General features: G+C 39.4%; 1 protein-coding gene across 1 annotated transcript in view; it reads left to right on the top strand.

Moving 5' to 3' along the window:
* MAMDC2 (MAM domain containing 2) overlaps nt 1-18,766 on the top strand; it is a 134,889-nt gene that overhangs the window by 71,871 nt on the left and 44,252 nt on the right. The window contains exons 6-9 of the mRNA XM_023537345.1: nt 3,209-3,465; nt 8,152-8,245; nt 14,068-14,211; nt 17,080-17,351. Of these exons, the coding sequence (XP_023393113.1) occupies nt 3,209-3,465; nt 8,152-8,245; nt 14,068-14,211; nt 17,080-17,351 (767 nt within the window). The remainder of the gene's footprint in view (nt 1-3,208; nt 3,466-8,151; nt 8,246-14,067; nt 14,212-17,079; nt 17,352-18,766) is intronic.

Here is an 18,766-nt window from a genome sequence, read left to right as displayed (position 1 = left end):
CGACAACAAAATTCTCAATTTTTAATTTTATGGGGAGCCCATTGTGCCCTTCATAGACTCTTCCATATCCGGTTAAAATTTTAATACTTAAAAATCTTCGTGGCTTATAGAATCTGCAATGATTTGGTTAATTATAGGATCCTATTCACATAAGGTCCATCTATACCTAATTTCATCCTACGCAGACTTAAATGGTAGATAAGAATTGCCTCTCTCAGAAATCCTAGAGGCTCTAGAACACTGAACTAGATAGGATGGTTGGCCTCATTGAACTGGGTATTCTCATAATACCAGACACTAGACATATTTTCCTAAGAACTCCAGGCTACTTTCTTCATTCTCTTTGGAAAGGTGACAAAACGGTGCCTGTACCCACCCAACCATTTGCTTTTCTTCCTCAGAGCAGATTGTACTGATGACACACACTCAGCCTGGGCAGGTGGTCATTCCTCCAGCATGACCTCCTGGGGCAGACACCTGGTGATTTCTGAATCATCCGCACCCCTTCAACTGAGATGATGAACTTATGATGAGCTACCTTTTGTTTTCCAGTGAAAAACTTAGTCTTACTCAGATTGTCAGTAAATAATACCCAACACTGGCAGCAAATGAATGATGGAAAAGAGAGGGGGGCATGTGGTCAGGTCTAGTGGTTCCATATGGGACTTGTCAGCAGTCCTGTTCGCATTCCCAGAAGCCTCTCTGACTCACTTTGGGTAGGTCACATTATGTTTGCTGGATTTTTAGGGGATAGAAATGTGATTGTGGCTCACTTGGCCTAATGTCTTATGCATGAGTTGTTAATGAGGGACTTTAACCACAAATTCGGGGATTAAAATACTGTCCACACAGCAGGTGAGAAACTAGCCTTTAAACAAGACAGATTTCTGTCAACTGTGAGCAAAACGAATTTATAATGGGATGGGGTGTGAGAGAGACATTTCTCTAAGCGCAGTTATCATGCACTCTGGAAGTAGAATACATAATTTCAAGTGGATCTGTGAGGTTTCTCCCAGATTCACTGAGAGTCTCCTAGAGTCTTTTGAGGTGCTCCTCGCCCTGGGTAGAATAATTTCCTCTTCATGGCTGTGTCAGTTTGGGTCCTCCAAAAAGCAGACACTAAAATGGGATTAGGTGGGAAAGAGATTTATTGGGGCAAATGGCTGCGAAAAGTTAAGGGGAGAGAGCTGGGGTAGCTCAGCTAGGCCATCATATCCATCAGGCATAAGTCGCAGTGCCCAGAAACCATGACATTTTTAGGAATCCGTGAGAATGTTTTTATTTCATTTATTTTAAAATCAAAAGAAAAAAATTAATTTAATAATAAATAAAATAAGTTCCAGCCTAGATTATATTCACCTTTAAGCCAATGCAATTATAAAACATAAATTTTAATATCATTTCATGGAGAAAGTGGCCCACAACAGTGAAAGTGCCTAGGTTCCACAAAAATCATAATGCAGCCTTGGGTGGGGAGAGCCTTCAGCACAGGGTGGAAGGCTGAAACCTGTGAAAGAGAAGGGCCAGACTAAGGGGAGGTTGCTGAAGAGCCCCATCTCAGACAGACTGGCCCTGCTCTGCTTGGTCACCGGCTGAGAACAGCCCAGTGTGTCATGGCTTTGGCACAAACAGCTGGAGGCAGCACATTTACTTGAAGGAAAGGTCAGCAGCCCACCTCCATGGCCCCCGCAGTGAGATATCAAGTGAACAAAGTATTATAGCTTCTCCATCCAGTTCCCACAGTGGCGTATCTTGGAAAGAGATTCAGTTTTATCGGTACGACATATTACCAAGGGCATTAAAAAATTCCCCTCTGCCTTTGCCAGTCACATGAGTTCTCAGTAAACAAAAGAGTGTTGCAGAGACTAGCTGCTCACTTACATTCACCATTAGTAAAGTGGTCTAGTGCATTTAGAGGACATTGGCACATGGCCCTCGTTGCACATCAGAGTTTCTTTGATTCTGTTCAGTCTGACGTTCTGATTCCTTCTCTAAAACCCTGCCCCAGGGGCAGCAAATTGGGATCTCATCAGGTATTTCCAGCCTGCAGATGTGTTTATTTGGTACACACAAAGTTTAAAAAATTATTATGGGGTGTATTATGGGTTGAATTATATTTTCTCAAAATCCACATGTTGGAGTCCTGAATTCCGGTACTTTAGAATGTGCCCTTATTTGGGAATAGGATTGTTGCAGATGCGATTTGCTAAGGTCATACTGAAGTAGGGAGGGACTCGAATCCATTATGACTGGATTCTTTGAAAAAGGGAAATTTGGAACGGAGAGAGACATGCATGAACAGAGGGAGAATGCCATGTGAACATGAAGGCAGAGATCTACTAGTCAAGAAACGCCAAAAATTGCCAGAAAACCACCACAGGCATGTATTTGATTCCCAATGAGACGTGTATTTGATTCTCATTTTAGAGATGAGAGAATCAAAGCCCAGACAGATTCAGTAACTTGCTTAAAAGGTCATGGGGCTAGTAAGAAGTTAAGCAGGATTCAAGCTTAGTTTTTTCAATGCCAAATCCAGACTCTCCCCATTCTGCCTCACCATTTCTCAGTTTCACCAAAATGTTTCTAATGGAGTCCAGATCCCACCAAGACCTTGCCAAGAGTGGTATCACAAGTCCCACCTTCCCAATCCTAATCCTATCTGCAGTGTTGACTGATCTACATGTTCTATTAAAGAGGTACAACTTGTCATCTAGTATGAATTCGAAATCTTAGTTTCACTCATTTTATGTACATTGTAAAGATGTACAGGACAGTTCCTCTGTGCCTTTTTAAGAACAGATAGTATGCTTGGTATGCTGTTAGCCCCCTTATAACTCAAAGAAGGCTTGGAGAAGGGGCCTTCCAGGGTAATGTTCTGTTTTTTGTTTTTTTCCATGACTGTGAAAACTGAAGCACTTTACAGATGATGCATCTATCTTTCTATAAGTATGTTTACATCAATCAAAAGCAAGGAAAAGAAAAAGAATGGTTCTTATCTTGTATTTTGCAGAGCACAGTGAACTGCATGTGTGTACCTACCAGCTGCAATGTTTATCAACCCGTGGCCAAACATCTTTCGTCTTTAACTCATTTGCTTCCTCTCCACCACTCCCACTGGATCATTTCAAAGTAAACCTCAGAATCGCACCATTTCATCTGAAAAACCCCCAGCCTGTCTTATGCTGTGTTTTCTCTGTGTGATTTTCAGGGCACTACATGTATGTGGACTCGGTTTACGTCAAGCACTTCCAGGAGGTGGCCCAGCTCATCTCCCCCATGACCACGGCCCCCATGTCCGGCTGTCTGTCATTTTATTACCAGCTCCAGCAGGGGAATGACAATGTCTTCTCCCTCTATACTCGGGATGCGGCTGGCTTTTACGAGGAGATCTGGAAAACTAACAGTCCAGGGAATCCTTCTTGGAACCTCGCTGAAGTGGAGTTCAGTGCACCATATCCCATGGAGGTAGGTGTTCCAGGTGTGCCAGGTGTGCCCTGGCCTGGCCACTCTGCAGGGCTGCGGCCCATACTCAGGCGTGGAGGTCAGAAGTTGCAACAGTCTCACGCTCATTCTTCTTTTTCTTTGTGTCTCAATCTTTATTTTCTTTTCTCTTCCCGGGCCCCCTCCACTTCTCTTCCTCCCTCTGTATTCCCTTCTGCCTTCCTCTTTTATCACCTTCATTTTCTAACAAGACTATTTTTTCTAAGGATGAAATGAAGTAACTAGATTTCTTGGGCCCACTCTCCCTCTGAACCTTGCATTGTGGTCGTGGGAAGTTCAAAAGGGATCAGCGCCTTCTAAGATAAACTATCTTTTGAACTTTTATTCCCAAAAGCAGTTATGAAATTTTCCTTTACTTGAGGGAGTAGTCTTTCTAGAGAAAAACTTATTTTTTTCTTTATAAATGATATCATAAAAATCAGATAAGTTTATGATTGTGGTCCCAATTTGAAACAAGCTTTGGTGTTTTGTCTTGAAACTTTTTATAGTTACGTGAGTGATAAGTGTCCAGTGCAGAAGAATTAGAAAATTCAAGAAAATAAAACAAACTAAAACAGCCTGGGTCAACCTTGCAAAGATGAGAACTACTAACGTGTTGGTGTTTATCCTTGTAGAGCTTTCTTCTAAGCACATATATTTATACATCCCTATATCTATGACATACTCCAGTACTTATGACAATCCAACAAAGTAGATAAAATTATTCCCATATTACAAATGAAAAGGAAAAATGGAGAGTCCAAGAAGTTTGACATTTTTTATCCAGGTCACACAGCTGGTGAGTGCCAGGGCACTTAGAAGAGTTTCTGGACTTTATAAAATCTAACCTAAAGCTGAAGGAGGAGGCCCAGCTCTGTCTGAGGACCCCGCTGGACCTCTAGAATCAGTGAGCGCAACATTGTGATTGCAAATTTGAAGCTTTAAGTAGAGTCTTAGTTACCACAGGTTATTAATATCTCCTGCTTTTCCCTTTGCACTTTTTTTGCAATAACTTGCCTAGTTTCCTTTAAAGTGCAAAAGGAGCAGATTATCCTCTGGATGCATTTTAGTGGTGTCATCTGCTTGCCTGATGTGGAGATTCAGAGTGTTGGGTCTTGGTTTCTGACGTGTCTTGTCTATTGATGGTGTGCCTGCCACTCCCCTGATCCACTTCAGATCTCCCTCTGTGCTCCCCGCATACAACCCCAGAAAGAGCACAGTGCCTTTTGCAGCAAGTGTGCTATTTCCTATCCTAAAGGCTAAAGGCCTTGACTTGTTGTTGCAGCCCAGTGGAAAATTTTGTATGTTTGGGTTACAAGGAAAGGGAAATGCACATACTGTTCAGGAATTTTTCCTTCTATTAAAGTCATAACACACACACACACACACACACACACACACACACACACACACACACACCAGTTTCCTTCCAAACTCAGGAATTTTTCCTTCTATTAAAGTCATCACACACACACACACACACACACACACACACACATTTTCTTTCCAGACTCCTGACCTCCAACCATAAACTCCTTGGGCAACATTTTTACAAGTGAGACATTGCTGAATTTTTTTAAAAAATCAAAGCTGAAAAATTACAATTCTAGATACTACTAAACTTCAATATGTATCCTTTTGATTCACACATGTGTGATTTTGCTCTAGTAGTTTGAACTTATTATGCTGGTATTGTTTGCTCTCGGTAATTTCCAGGAAAAGAAATATCCTGCAGAAATCAGTGAATTTAATGTCACCATATTCTCAAATGAATTTTAAAAAGGAAAACAAACATTTGAGACCCTATTTCTGAACAAGAGAGCAGCACATGGGCTTTGATGAGCATATTATCATATTCTGATCAGAAATATTCTTACTCGCCCTGCTCGGTAGTATAAGTTCTGCTGTTCACCTTCTTCATTAGCTGGCATCTTGAGAACTAAATGTCATGGACCTGCGTTAACTTGTCAACTTCATTTGCTCCTCATTTGTCCACATCTGTTCCCTTTGTTCTCAGTGCTTTTCACCATGCCAGAGACAAATTTCCAGGTCCCACTTGGATTTTGCAGTCTAGGCACCAAGTCTCTGCAGGACCATTGTTATTAAGCTGAAAGAGACCTTAGGAACCATCTTGTCCAAATTCTTTTTTTCAAAAATGGAGAAACTGAGACCTGGAAGAGAGAAGGGCCCTGCTTGTGCTAATTTGTGGTGAACTGTGCTTAGATCTGAATATTGAGTTCAGGAGGGCCTCAACATGGTGAGAAAAAGTCATGAATTTACCTCATGAATTCAAAACTCACTATGCACCTGACTGCATTCTAGGACCTTTATATACATCATTTCATGCGATCTCAACAGTCCTACAAGGTAGGAGTTGTTATTCTTATTTTATAAATAAGAAAAGTGAAGCCCTGAGAAGTACCCAAAGTCACCTAGCTTGTCAGTGATGGAAATGAGATTTAAACTTTGGTCTGTCTGCCTCCAAGACACCATTCACTTCAGAAGAGGCTGGAAATCAGAAGCCCATGGATCAGATCTAGCCTACAATGATTTGCCTGGCTCTGAAGTGTTTAGTTTTTTGTTTTTTGCTTCTTTGTTTTAATTTTTCAATTAATTGCCAATATTGAAAATTCAAAGCTTTTAAATAAAAATCTAAAGATCCAGGTCTTCTTGACAATTTGGTAGATCCAGACATATTAGGTCCAAATCCCCACACGTCAGCAATTGACAAAGCTGACTAGTAGCCATCCCCTTTAGATAGCACTCTATTTCACCACAGTCTGAGTTCTCCGTTTCACCACAGTCTGCACCCTTTCCTGCTGCATCATACAAGCCCTGTCATGCATTTACAGACCTGCCTGGCTCTTGTAGGCATTTGAGTTTCAACCCCTTCTCAACACTTTATCTTCTCGCGCTATCAATTCATAAGAATGGACTGCACACTTGGGTGGTTTTTCCCAGCACAAGTCAATGCTGTGCTGAGCATACCTGATCCCCATGGTCACAGGCAAAGGGTGGTTGATTAAACTCAGAGTTAAATTTGGTGGCAGAAAAAAGAGCAAAACTAAATGGATTGAACTCATTAACCCCACGTTCTTTCTAACCACTCAAACGTGCCTGGACATGCTGAAATCCTAATATCCATGCATAGAATTTCTGGACCTGATTATGCCTTAGCCATCAGGGTAATTGATTGCTGCATCTTTGTCCAAGACCCTCATGTAGAGTAGAATTCCCTGTATGAAAAAGGGAAAGGACGTTGGAGCGGCTTAATTCTCTGTGAAGGGCAAGGGGAGAACAAGCCTGCTTTCTGCAAGTAGACTGCTGTTTTTTTAATTGAAGTTTATAATGCAATTTGTAAATTCTTTAGTTGTATTAGAAAATGACATAGGTATTTTAGCTGACACTCAAGAGAGGGGAAAAGTATACCAATAAAATACAGTTTAGGGCTTAGTAGTCACTCTTTCCAAAAGAGACTATGGTTTGAGGAGGGAGTTGACCAAACTCCTATATTTATGAATGTGATTCCTTAAGTACTTATAACTTAACATCTCCTGGTTTGATTGACACATCATTTTAAATCATAGTTAAGGGCACTTAAGCATAATAGAATATGTAAACTTGTAAAAATATTACATTTTCATCTGCAGTTTTATTTTAATTAAATATTTTTCAATTGCAGTTGACATATAATATATTACTTTCAGGTGTGCAACATAGCGATTAGACATTTATATAACTTACAGAGTGATCACCCCAATAAGTCTAGTACTCATCTGACACCATACATAGTTATTATAATATTATTGACTATATTCCCTATGCTGTACTTACATCCCTTTGACTGTTTTTATAACTGGCAATTTGAACATCTTAATTCCTTCCCATTTTTCACCCATCTACCACCAAACTCCCTTCCATCTGGCTACTATCAATTTATTCTCTGTATCACGAGTCTCTGTTTTGTTTGTTCATTTATTTTGTTTTTTAGATTCTATATATAAATGAAATCATATACTTGACTTTTTGACTTATTTTACCCTCTAGGCCCATCTATATTGTTGCAAATGGCAAGATTTCCTTGTTTTTATTGCTGAGTAATATTCTGTTATATATAGGTACCACATCTTCTTTATCAATTCATCTATTGATGGACACTTAGGTTGCTTCCATATTGGCTATTGCAAATAATGCTGCAATAGACATAGGGGTGCATTTATCTTTTGAACTAGTGTTTTGGATTTCTTGGGGTAAATACCCAGTAGTGGAATTGCTGGGTCATGTAGTAGTTCTATTTTTAATTTTTTGAGGCACCTCCATACAGTTTTCCATAAAGGCTGCACCAATTTACAACCCCACCAACGATGCACAAAGGTTCCCTTTTCTCCACATCCTCACCAACACTTTCTGTTTGTTGACTTGCTGAGAATAACCATTCTGACAGGTGTGAAGAGATATCTCATTGTGGTTTTAGTTTGCATTTCCCTGATGATTTAGTGATGTTGAGCATCTTTTCATATGTCTATTGGCCATCTGTATGTCTTCTTTGAAGAATTGTCTATTCAAGTCCTTTGCACATTGTTAATCAGACTGTTTCTTTGATGTTAAATTATATGAGTTCCTTATATATTTTGGATATGAACCCCTTAATGAATGTATCATTGTCTGCAGGTTATTTTTGAAGTTGCTTTCAATGGTCCCAAAGGAGGGTATGTTGCCCTGGATGATATTTCTTTCTCTCCTGTTCACTGCCAAAATCAGACTGGTAAGTATTATTATTTTTCGTCTTCCTCACATTTGGAATTTTCCTTCTCAGTAGATGCCTGTGGTCAGGGTTTGTTTTAATTCTTTCTAATTTTCTTACATTTCCTGTTATCCTTAAAAAATTATTTAACTAAATAGTCATTTTTCTGGTCTATTACTCTTTTTTTTCTCCTCCCAGAGTAAATCTAATTTTTCTGACAGCACAAGCCAGTTGTCATGTGCTAAGGAGCTTCCATCTTCCCTGCCTACTAGGAAATGAAAATTAAATAATATTAATTGATTTTCTCCCCACCTTTCTCTTTAAAGGATATCTTGGGTTCATAGACAAGTGGGTAGGTAGGTGGAAAAAACTCTCAATCTACTGAGTAGAATTATGAAAACACTTTCCAATTTTATGTATCCAAGACCTATAAATGTCCTCATATTTAAAGATGTTAGTATTTGGAATATAAATTTCTGTAATGGTTTTTGGTTAAATGTTATATACTCAATTTAAATTCTTTTTCTAAGTGAACCCTCAAGTTGTTTCATCATCATGGCTAATTTTGTAATTTTCATAAACTTAGTATTTGGAAATGAGAGGAAATTTTTACCTTCTGAGAAAATAGGTAAGCAAATTAATTTAAAGCGAATTAGAAAACAAATGTTTTAGAATAAGAAGGATGACACTGTTGTATTTATGATAATCCAGATAAATGCAATTGATCTTACCTTTTAGTAACTTTATTTCCTTGAGAGGTGCCAGAAAAACACTGTGGTCTTCCCATCTTATTAATGAACGCTCATTTGTTTTATGGAGCATGGAAAGTGAATTTTTGAACTTGACCTTTATAGTCTGAGTTTCACTTAAGATAGAGTTAGTCTGTAATTTAATATGGTTTCAGATATATTCTACGAGCAAGGGGACTGAGAAAGATAATAGTTTCTACTCAAGCTAAGCTGTTAACTCAAAACTAGAGTGAAATCTACTAATTTGCTAAAACCAAATATTATTTTTTACTAATTCTAATTTTTTTAAAAAGCTAGTGAAATAGAAAGAACCATATGTATTTACATATTTACATATCTTCATTAAAATTATTTAATCCAAACTATAATCAATGATTAGAAGAGTCTCTAAATGTTTCTGACACCACAAGCCAGTTGTCATACGTTAAGGAGCAGAACATGGAAACCAAAATTGTTTTACTTCTCTAAATCTGATTGATCCCTAATCTCGTCCCTAGTTAATATTTCAATGATGTTAAAAGTAATTCCATAATCTCTCTATCATTATTTGTAGAGACTTTTTCTTTGAACATTTTACATTGAACTTTTATATTTCCAAGTCATACATATGTAAAAAGAGGTGTTTCTTCAATATCCGCAGGGTAGAGGGTGGGTGAAGACGCAGCCAGGAGGTCATAGAATTTACTGAGCCACCTTAGAAGTAATGTTTGGAAACATTCTGCCTTTTAAAAAGACACAATATGTGTGCATTCTTTCCTACTGATGGGTAAAAGGAAAAGAAAGATTCCAGCAAAGTGAGGACTGTTTACTAAAAGGACTTGTGGCCCCTCTGTCTGTTAAGATCCAGCTCACATAAAGACTCTTCCTCCACAGAGGCCACCAGAGATTCGATTTTCATATACTTAGGTTAACTTGTCTTCAGAACTTCCCAAAACATACCAACTTTGTTTTAAAATGGTTTAAGTACGTGATCATAGTGTAATGCTCAAGAGCAAAGACTTTGGATTCACATCCCCCTATTCTTCCACTTACAAGCTGTGTGACCTTGGGCATGTTAATTAACCTCTATGAGACAAGGATAGAAGAATCTGTTCTATAGTATTGTTGGGAAGATTGATGAGTTAATGTCTGTGAAGGCCTTAGCAGGGTATGGCACACAGAAAATGCTTGGTCATAAGACTTAATATTATTTACTTAATTTTCAAAATACTCCCATCCATTTCTTGTTCAGGGGCTCAGCTCGAAACTAAAGAGCACCAGCAAAGAGTACTGCTTTGATGAATGTGTGAGATGGAGCCCGCTTTGTACCTTTCATTAAGTAGCTCTGAGTCAGATTCTGAGTCTTAGAAGCTGAGCTCTTTAGTTTTCATATTTTGTCTTACATTTCACAAATAGTTTATGCCCTTCTGTTCTATAACAGGTGCCAACATTCTTTTCTTTATCTTGGTTAGCTCCAGACTTGTTGTCTCTGCTTTTCCCAGCTGGACCTAGTGTCTTCTCTCATCTCTGTAATAGACCAAGACAGGAATTATTTCAACACATGAAGCGTTTCGTTCCTATCGTTCCTACCATCTGGTTGGGATTAGAGTTAATAAACTTTACTCGACCTGAGACCCATCACAGAGTCACAGGTGTTAAACACTAGTGTCATGTCGCTCCCTGATTATTTCCCCAGGATGCTCCAGAGGATAGTGAGACTGCTCCACTACCCGCACCTCGAGTTCTAGCACTTGTCTTTCCAAGCCTATTCCACCCATAAAATCCCTCCCTTCCACCACCATGTTTGGCCTAGAGTCTAAATCATGGGAATAAATTCTCTTTTCAGGCTGTAAATTCTTAAATGCTTAATAGGTGTTTCTATCCACTTCTAGGAATCTTGCCTTAGTGCCCAACCCCAAACAGAGCTTCACTGCTCTACCCTGTGCAGGCCTAACCTCCTCTCTGAGTTTGGGTCCATCCTGTATCCATCCAGGCCAGAGACTGGGAAGGGCCTGACACTCATGGATGTGATCTCAAAGGATGTCTACCTGGGCCTAAATTCCGATCTTGACCATTCACCAATAACATACTGCCCAGACTTCTTGTTCAATTGGAAACCTGGCTCTAATTGTTGCCTTGGTTTCAGCAAAGGTTGCCATAGCCTTCCTAAGCTCAAAGGCCCTCAAGCATCAACATAGCCTAGTCAGTGGCCCAGGCTCTGCTGCATCATGATTCTTGGTGTGGTGCCAGGTCCCACTCAGTCTCTTCCCCAAGCCAACTTTGAGTTGTTTCAGCCTGTTTTTAGGATGGCTCATGCTAAAATAAAACTGTGCAAGTTTAACAGCCTAAAGAGCATACAGTACCCCGAACTTCTCTGGCACCACAGGAGCTGATGAGCCTTCTTAGATCTCTAGGACTGATACTGAGTTTGTCTCCATGAACTCCATGGAGCAGAGGAAAAGACGAAAACTGCTCCCACTGGTTCTTCTCAAACTGCAATACCCTCCATCTGATTAGATTATCTTCAAAGCCTCTCATTTCTAAAAAGTTTAAATGTCAGAAAGAAAGTAATTAACTAAATCTTACATTATAATGCTTTTTGGTACCTTGCTCAAAGGAACTTTTTTTTTTTAGTAATTAGCTACTGCTTGAGGTTTCCAGCTGCCTGATTCCCTCTTATGCTTCAAATATGTCATTAACACTCCTCAGTAGCTCAATTGTGATTGCCACTTGACCCATGCTTCTGAAACAAGCCTGAAGCAAAGGCTTTCCAGCAACCTTAGATCTCTGAGGAGCTTGTGTTGGGCCACAAACAGTCCCTTGGCCCCACCTTCAGGAATTAGAGATTATCTCATGGTAAAAGAAGTTTTGTGAGTAAAAAAGATTTAGAGTCTGAGACATGATTTTGAGATTTTCTTTTCATCAGATCTCCTCAAGACCCCAGACAAATCCATTTTTAGGACTAGCTATTTAACAAAACAATATAATCTCATCTTCAGAAAAGTCTTTTCTGTACAACTCAGTTCATCATGGAGAGATCTGATCCTTATTTACTTTCAGGTTTTAATACCACCTCTCACTGTCTCCTACACACCTAATAAATGGGTTGTGGTTCTCCTGTGGCCACCCATGGGCATATCCCCTGGTATATATTTCTAATATATATATACCACTGCTCTACCATTGAGCATGGATTTGTGGAGGGCCACACCATTTTCTGAGCTAGATGGCATCTGCAGATTTTGAATTGTCATCTGCTTTTTCATTACGAGGTGGAAGAGGGGTGACTAAGACTGAACACTGTAATGGAGTTTCCCATGGCATCACAACTTCATGGGGGGATGTCAAAGGATGTTTGTTTGCAGGACGTCATATTCATTTTTGAAAGACTTTCTCTTTATGGCCTAAAAATACTCCCCGATGCTGACAGAGTCAGGCAGAGCAGTGTGTGGGCTCATCTGCCAGACTTAGAGCTGAGAATTCTCTTTATTTCCTTGTCTCCTGTCTGGCTTATCAGGGTGCTCTCCTCGTACACTTGCCAGGGCGTATCATCTGCAATACAGTCAGGTTCCAGTCACACAGGAACATTGTCTTCCTGTTCTTTGTAATGTACTGTTAATCACTTTTTCTTTTTCTTTTTTTTTTTAATTTAGTGTTTTTAGAACTCTATTTGTATCATCTCAAACTCAGAAAAAAAATCTCAAGAATACTATCAAGAACTCCCATATGCTCTTCATTCAGATTTACAAGTTGTTAACATTCTTCCATATTCTTTTTATCAACCATTTAAAAGTAGGTTGAAGAATGATGCCCCTTTACCCCTAAATTCATCAGTGTGTGTTTTCTAAAACCAAACACATTCTTCAACATAATTATAAAGTTCAAGACATTTAACACTGTAAGAATATTATCAACTAAACTATAGTCCAATATTGTCAACTAAACTAATTTACCAATGGCCCCAATCATGTAGTTTATAGCTGTTTGTTTTCCTAGACAAAGGTTGAACCTTGGATCCCTTGCAGCATTTGGTTGTCATGCCTCTTTCATCCCCCTTAATCTCAGCCAGCTCCTAAGCCCACTGGAATGTTTTTTTGTTTTGTTTTGTTTTGTTTTGTTTTGTTTTGTTTTGCTTTGAAAATTGATAAATTGAGAATATACTGAGTCTTTGTCCCCAAACAACTCAGTTTCATCAGATCACTGCTCGCAGAATGCAAATGTTCCTCTAGAAATAACTTTTCAGTTATTCAAAACAGTGCCCTTTCTCTCTCTCTAAAAGGTTAGACCAGTGTTTGTCAGCATGCAGAACAGGATCCCAATTAGCTACATCGAATGTGTCCCAAACTTTAGTTCACATCTTCTCTGGGCTCAGAAGGCAACCTGAACAGTGAGGTTCACAGTCACCGTTGCTAGGACCAAGTCATTCTGAAAAGAACAGAAATATTACATATTTCATTCCTGGGATGAGGTGATATTTATAGACCAAGGTAAAATGATACTGGAACTTAGCAGAAGACAAAATAATAGCAGTATAGGTGACAGAATTGGTGTGTCTTTTTGAACAGCATGGTTTTTACTAAGTAATGCTTTTCTTCCAGCAGATCAGCTTCTACTACTAGTGTCAATGATAAATAGCGGCTGTGCTTCAGAGATTGGTCGACAACAAAAAAATTATTTCTGGAAAATATTATATCTAAAATATCTATCTTAGAAGGACACTAAGAATTCCTTAAAATCCCCACCTTTTCTCTTTTTTAAAAAAAAAAATTGTATGAATGGATTTTGAATTGTGAAAAAATATGTGGATAAATGCTTTCAGTTTTTATAGCATGAAAGGAAATTTCTTTTGAAGTCTGGTACTTTATTTTTATACAGAATGTGAACAGAGCTTCTTCCTTCCATTCCCTTAGGGAGAAAAAAGAACAATTTTCTCGTCATGCTGAAACTTCCGTTTAATGCTAACCTGTCAGCATGCCATTAGGGTAAAAGTATTTTGTTGTGTTTTACTTCTTCGGTCTCTCCTGGTACAAATGTGTACCTATTTGTCAATCAGTCGATGTAGTCCTTTGAGATCTTTGAGTTTAGCTCTCTTAACTGTGGTTTTCCTTTGCTCAGAACTTCCTTTCAGTGCCTTAGAAGCAAGCTGCAATTTTGAGGAAGATCTCTGCAATTTTTATCAAGATAAAGACGGTCCAGGCTGGACCCGAGTGAAAGTAAAACCAAACATGTACCGGCCTGGCGACCACACTTCGGGCTTAGGTAAATCAGGAATCTGTCCATGTGGGACACTGGGGGAGGAAAGGGAGTTGGTATTCGTGCTTCATTATCTATCTTTACTCTACACCTACCAGATGCCAACTTAAAAAAAAAAAAAGGCAGCTGTAAAGAAGCAAAGACAATTGGTAATCTTGTGTTTGACTATTTTTTAAAACTGGAATTCAAGTTGCTGGGCTAGCGAAAGTATTTCTCAATTAATTAAATGGCCAAGCCTTTGGAAATTATCTTGCTCTTCACTTTACATAGAGAAGTACCTTTAAAAAAGTTATTAGAATCCAATTATATGAAATATCCAGAATTGGCAAGTCCATAGAGATAGAAAGATTAGTGGTTGCCAGGGTCTGGGGAGGAGGAAATGGGGCGTTACTGTTTAATGGATATAGAATTTCCTTTTGGGATGATGAAATGTTTTGGAACTAGATAGTGGTGGTAGTTGTACAGCACAGTGAATGTACTAGATGCCACTGAATCGTACACTTGAAAATGGTTAAAATGGGAAATTTCATGCTACGTGTATTTTACTACAATAAAAAGAATATATTGTGAGGGAATAAAAACTAGTGGAAATGTTAGGCAGACACTTGATGGATATATCTATGAGGAACTCTTGGAAACCAGTTTGAGCTCCCCGTATAAGGATTACCTATTGCTTTAATGACCTCCCTTGTGAAACTCACTCCAGTAGAAACTGGCGGAAAGAGTTGGCTCTCAAGGAGTTAGTGTCTCCTTTATTTATTTGACAATTACTTATACCTTGGGCACCAGGGCAGATTTACCAGAAAGCTGATTAAGCTTAGATTTCAAGGCCCCTCCTTTGCACAGGTCCTGGGAAAAGCCTTGAAAGGGGCCTTTGCAATATTATACCTGTAGTTTTGTATTCTTTTCTTAGAGGTTGCTTCACTTGTAGAAATACAGGCCCTATTTCTGACCTTGGCCAGATTAACTCCTGGGAGATACAATAATGAATAAGTCAGGTTTGAAACCTGTCCTCTCTAGCTCACAGTCATTTCAATGGACAAGATAAACAATAAAGAAATATATATAAAAATAAACTCATAATTACAGTTGTGATAAGTGCTATAAGAAAAATTAACGTTGAGTTCTGAGAGAAAATAGAGGAAAGAACCTAATGGTTGAGGATTCAGGGAATCCTCTTCTGAGGGAAGTAGGTATTATCTGGGAGAGTGGGAGCCATCCAGGCAGAGGGAGCAGCATCCATGAAGGTTTCGAGTTTGGAAAGAGCTGGACACTTCAAGGAATTGAAAGGTTAGCGTGGCTGCACCATGGGGAGGATAAGAGAGGAAAATAAAGTTAGAGAGGGAGATAGATCATGGGTGTAGCAGACCAAAGTAAGCATTTGAGATTTTATTTTAAAGGAAATGAGAAGCCATTGAAAGATTTAAAGTAGGGAAGAGAGGGATTAAATTTAGATTCCAAAAAGATTGTTCTGGCTATTTTATGGCCACGAGTATTAGTCTGCTCCAGCTGACAACAAAATACCACAGACTGGGTGACTTGAATGAAAGAAATAAATTTTCTTACAGTTCCGGAAACTGGAAAGTCCAAGATCAAGGTGCCACAGGGATTGGTTACTTGTGAGACCTTTCTTCCTGGCTTGTAGATGGAGCCTTTTCAGTATGCTCTCACGTGACATCTCCTCTGTGTGCGCATGTGGAGAGAGAGCTCTTTGGTGTCTCTTCCTCTTCTTATAAAGACACCAATCCTGTAGCATTAAGTCCCCACTCTTAACTTCATTTAACTTTAATTATCTCCTTAAAGGTCCTGTCTCCAAATATAGTCACAAGGGGGCTTAGGACTTCAACATATGCAGTTGTTGGTGGTGGAAGGGCGGGGTGGGGGAGGGCGGTTGTACACAATTTAGTTCATAATACCACTCAAGTGAAAAAAAAACAAAGAACTTTTGCCAGATGAGTTAAGTAATTGGGTAAAACTAAATTATATAACAAAAACTGAGACACCCAGCAGGCCCTCCAATAACATTTTCATTCAATGAGGTTTCGTTATAATGCCGATGAGATGTCGTAGGACTTTAACTCTTATTTAGGTTAATTAGCTGATGTTAAAATCGGTTTCACTATATGTCGGTTCACTTGAAGCTGCAGAACTTATTGATGACATCAGGTGAGGACTTACTGTGTTATTTTTTTCTTTTCCTCCTAGGCTTTCTAAGGTACAAAGATCTGTTTTAAGTTAACCGTGGGGTTGGTGGAGCAGGTGGGAGGGGAAGTTCTTGATTTTATTTTTCTTTATGTTATTTAGAAGAAATAAATGAAGAATACAGATCTTTAGCACCTGGTTGATGTGATTAAAAATATACTCTTCAGGAGCAAGTTTAGCATATGACCAAGAGAGTACAAAGCTCTGCCCAAGCACACAAATCCCTCCTCCCCCCAGGGCTGCCAGGCCCGTCTATAATCAGTCTCTCCATCTCCACTGGTCACTGCAGAGATAAGAAAGAAAACTCTGCTCTGGGCCTTGTGTTCACAGTGACTCAGTACTGGGTACTCAGTCTAAGTCAGCTGCTTGACCCACGGTCATGAAAAGTATAAATTTTAATTGATGAGCAGAATCTGGGCATATGCAGTTGGAAATCTATACATGTTTATGAAGTTTAGTTAGAACTGGAGATTTATTGGTAATGGAGTCACATAGGTATATTCTATCGTTAAACCACAGATATTACAAAATGCTTTATCATTTAAAGTCTGTGAAAAAAATTGTCTTTTGACAAATTCTGCTACTTTACCCAAAGTTTCCCACTTGACAAGCTGGGCTAGATTATTTAAAGTTTTCAATGCTAATACATGGAATGCTTTGTCCCATTCGCAGGGTATTATGTGCTGGCCAACACAAAGTTTACATCTCAGCCTGGCTACATTGGAAGGCTCTACGGTCCCTCCCTGCCAGGAAACTTACAGTATTGTCTACGTTTTTATTACGCCATCTACGGGTTTTTGAAAATGAGTGACACCCTAGCCGTTTATATATTTGAAGAGAACCATGTGGTCCAAGAGAAGGTCTGGTCTGTGCTAGAGTCACCCCGGGGCGTTTGGATGCAAGCAGAAATCTCCTTTAAGAAGCCCATGCCTACCAAGGTACAGTAGAACCAGTACAATTCTTTGTTCATTTGCAGTTGCTGGACTGGATTAGTGAATTTCTGTTTAACTATTTTCAATTGGTGCTGTGTTATTTTCTTTTGTTCAAGCTGACAGCCTCACCCCCACACTATCCCCAGCCATGCACAATTGTGTCCTTCAGTTCTTTTCAGTTTTCTGTGTCGCAGAATCACAGCCACCTAGGGACTTTGCTTATTGTTTATTTCTTAGGTTCCCTGAGAATAGTCCAAAGACAGAGAATATGCAAACAGTCCAAGCTCAACAGCTAAACTCTAGTTTGAAGCCACAATTCACACACACACACACACACACACACACACACACACACACACACAAGCAGACTTGCACCAGATACACAAAACCAGGGATGCATCAAAAATTAATGGAATTTTTGTCGTGCTCCATACCCCATTTTGTTAATGTTTTAAAAGGGAGGGGAGGATATAATAAACATTTCACTCATTCATTTGGCTTTCATTTGTTCATTCATTCATCCATTCATTTATTTATTCCTTTATTCAACCAGCATAGATTAGGTATATGCTCAGGGCAAGGGATATAAAGACGAATGACACTCAAATCCTACTCCCGAGGAGATCACTAATGACAGAAAATTCAGGTACAGATATGCAAGAAACTAACAACATACAATCTCTCTGTCTCACAGGAGGGCTTCACAGGAAAATAGAGAAATGGTTCTACCAAATGGCCATATAAAAAAATAGTGACAAATAGAGGCCCTGCTGAGCTGATGTTTATAGGACAAAGGATCAGACCATGCTGGATTCTAACTCCTGCCCCCATCCACCCCACTCTACCCTCTCCCCCCACATCCTCTACTCACAAACACTTGGGTTGTTTAGAAAACTGCTGCTTCTTTAGAGCAAGTCCCTGCTCTTACCTGACTCCCATGGAGTCAGGTAAGGCCTCCAGCAAATATGGGCGCTACAGAGAATTTGCCCATTTCTTCTTTGGCTGACCTCTAACTTTCCCAGCAACTGCGCACTTCCTCCCCAAACCACTCAAAGAAAAATGGATGGAGACCCAGTTGGGGCAGGAAAGTTCTTATAGCCTTGGAAGAAACTAGTCGTGGATTTGGCCCCAGTGCCTATGAGGAGATGGTAGAGTTCAACACTACAAAACTCTGGACGTATGTCTGAAGGTGGCCTGTAGTTTTGGCAGGTTTCATCTAAAGAAAACCAGCTCCTCAGAGAGTGAGAGGCCATTTGATGTCCACCATAGAAGCACACATTAAGGCAGGAAACTAAAGTTCACTGACTTATGTAACATACACAGTTAGAAATAACATACAAACAGAAGGGATAAAATGAAAAGTCACACTCCCTACCTCTGAACTTTTTCTAATGGTTTTCTCCTTGATTTTCTGATGGTTTCCTCTA

The sequence above is a fragment of the Pteropus vampyrus genome, unplaced genomic scaffold (assembly GCF_000151845.1).
Source record: "Pteropus vampyrus isolate Shadow unplaced genomic scaffold, Pvam_2.0 Scaffold186, whole genome shotgun sequence".
NCBI lineage: Eukaryota > Metazoa > Chordata > Mammalia > Chiroptera > Pteropodidae > Pteropus > Pteropus vampyrus.
The sequence above is the reverse complement of the archived record's forward strand: the minus strand, read 5'-3'. Positions and strand labels throughout refer to the sequence as shown.